General features: G+C 53.9%; 1 protein-coding gene across 1 annotated transcript in view; it reads right to left on the reverse strand.

Moving 5' to 3' along the window:
• The window catches only part of PLOD1 (procollagen-lysine,2-oxoglutarate 5-dioxygenase 1), a 25,357-nt gene that overhangs the window by 14,144 nt on the left and 9,396 nt on the right, over positions 1–1,817 (reverse strand). The window contains exon 4 of the mRNA XM_039842028.1: positions 968–1,080. Coding sequence (XP_039697962.1) covers positions 968–1,080 — 113 coding nt within the window. The remainder of the gene's footprint in view (positions 1–967; positions 1,081–1,817) is intronic.

Consider the following 1,817-nt stretch of genomic DNA (forward strand, 5'->3'; position numbering starts at 1 on the left):
AAAAAAAAAAAATTCAAAAATTCAAAAAAATAAAAAAACAAGGCACAGAGAGGTCAGGTGACCTGTCCCAGATCATGTAGCTCTTAAGTAGCTGAGCGGGAGCGGTCATCTGAACCCAGGTAGCCTGCCCCTAAGGTCCCTGATCACGGCACAGAGCTGCCTCTTCAAGACTTGACTGTCTCATGGAGCCCTAGGCCAGGACAAGAAAGGGCCAGGGGCACTCTAGGCACGGCCCTCATCCCACATAGAGCAGCTCCACTCTCATGGTTTAGACTCTGGGCTTCTGCAAATGATGTCACTGGAGGCAAAGGGGAAGGAGGAAGGGCTGAGTTAACAAAAAGAGTTAATTGTCAAGTTCATCGTTTCCACTACACAGGCACAACTGCTTCATTTCATCACTTCGTGGATGATAGAAACGGAGGCCCACAAGGGGAAGTGACTTACCCTAGGCCACACAGCACAGCGCGGATGGGGGTTGGGAGGTAAGCAGGGAAGAAGCCAGGAATCCTGACCCCTTAGAGCTCCCTGAGTTTCCTGTCCACCCAGAAGACACTGGCTGGGTCAGAGGCTGCCGTGGCCTGGTTCTGCCACCTCTACTCGGGAGACAGGCTTGGAGACCTGTCAAGCTCTCATTAGCCTCCCAGACAGAGTGGGAGAGAGGCAGCTCAGCCTGTCAGTTCCTTTCAGCACCACCACCGCCACCTGGCATGAGGCTGTAAATTCCCTACTGGAGGGTCCATGAGGGCAGAGACTGTCTTGTTCACTGCCATGTCCCTGCCCTGTATCTGATGGTGTCTCCCACACAGTAGGTGTTCAATAAATATCTGTCCGATAAATGAGTGCATCGATGAATGGATAAGTGGGGGTGTCAAGACCAACCCAAGGGTTCAGGCCCTGAAGGGGCTGCTCCCAGTGCAGCCTGGCCCATGGGATCCAGGATTCTCCAGCCCTACCCACTGCTTCTTACCCTCTTCTCCGGGTCCAAGAAGATCTTAGTGTAAAAGAGCTGGTCACTGTCACTGTCCTGGCCCTCCCACTCGGCCACCAGTTTGCTGAGGTTGGGGGCATAACCGATGAAGCCTGGGGTTTGCATGCGGACACACAGAGACAGACACTTAGCTTCTAGGCTCTAAGCTGGGGCCTCTTCCCAGCCTCCCCTCTCATCTACCTCCTACTCCTTTACCCACAAGCCCTGCCTCCTCTCAGAAGTCCTCCTAGATTGAGAGGAGGTGATGTCTATAGGCTGAAAACAGCCTGCCAGTTCATGTCGCTTGGCCATGAGTTCCCACTGAGCCCAGAGAAAAAGATCAATGGTGCCCACTAAACAGAACCAGCTCAGGTGCCAGGCATCCCATAGGTGGTGAATGAATAGATTAGACCAGGAGCCCTAGAGAGCAGAGCTCATGAGGCACAGGCTCGGAGTCCTTCTTCAACGGTCATCTGGGAAACCTGGTCCAGAGAAGGGCAGAGGCTGGGCCAAGGTCACACAGCACCTTGGCCCAGCACCATGGGTCCCTGGCTATGGGGCAGACTGGTGAGAGGAAAAGAGACATGGGAGACAGTGGGCAGCCAGGGAGGGTCCTGCCCCAGGGGACACTGCTACCCCTGGCCCAGGACCAAAGCTGCCTGAACTAACTCTCTCGTCCAGAGGGAAAAAGTGCCGGGAGCGGATTCCCTTTCCGTGGCTGAACAGAAGAATCCAAAACAAAACATGGATTTTATTCTTTGTACAATGAGAAGCCACTGAATGATGGGTGTAGATCTGCATCTGGCTGCTGGGTGAAGAACAGACTGGAAGTGGGTGAGGATGGAGGCTG

Source organism: Pteropus medius, unplaced genomic scaffold (assembly GCF_902729225.1).
Source record: "Pteropus medius unplaced genomic scaffold, Ma_sr-lr_union100, whole genome shotgun sequence".
In the NCBI taxonomy this organism is placed as follows: domain Eukaryota; kingdom Metazoa; phylum Chordata; class Mammalia; order Chiroptera; family Pteropodidae; genus Pteropus; species Pteropus medius.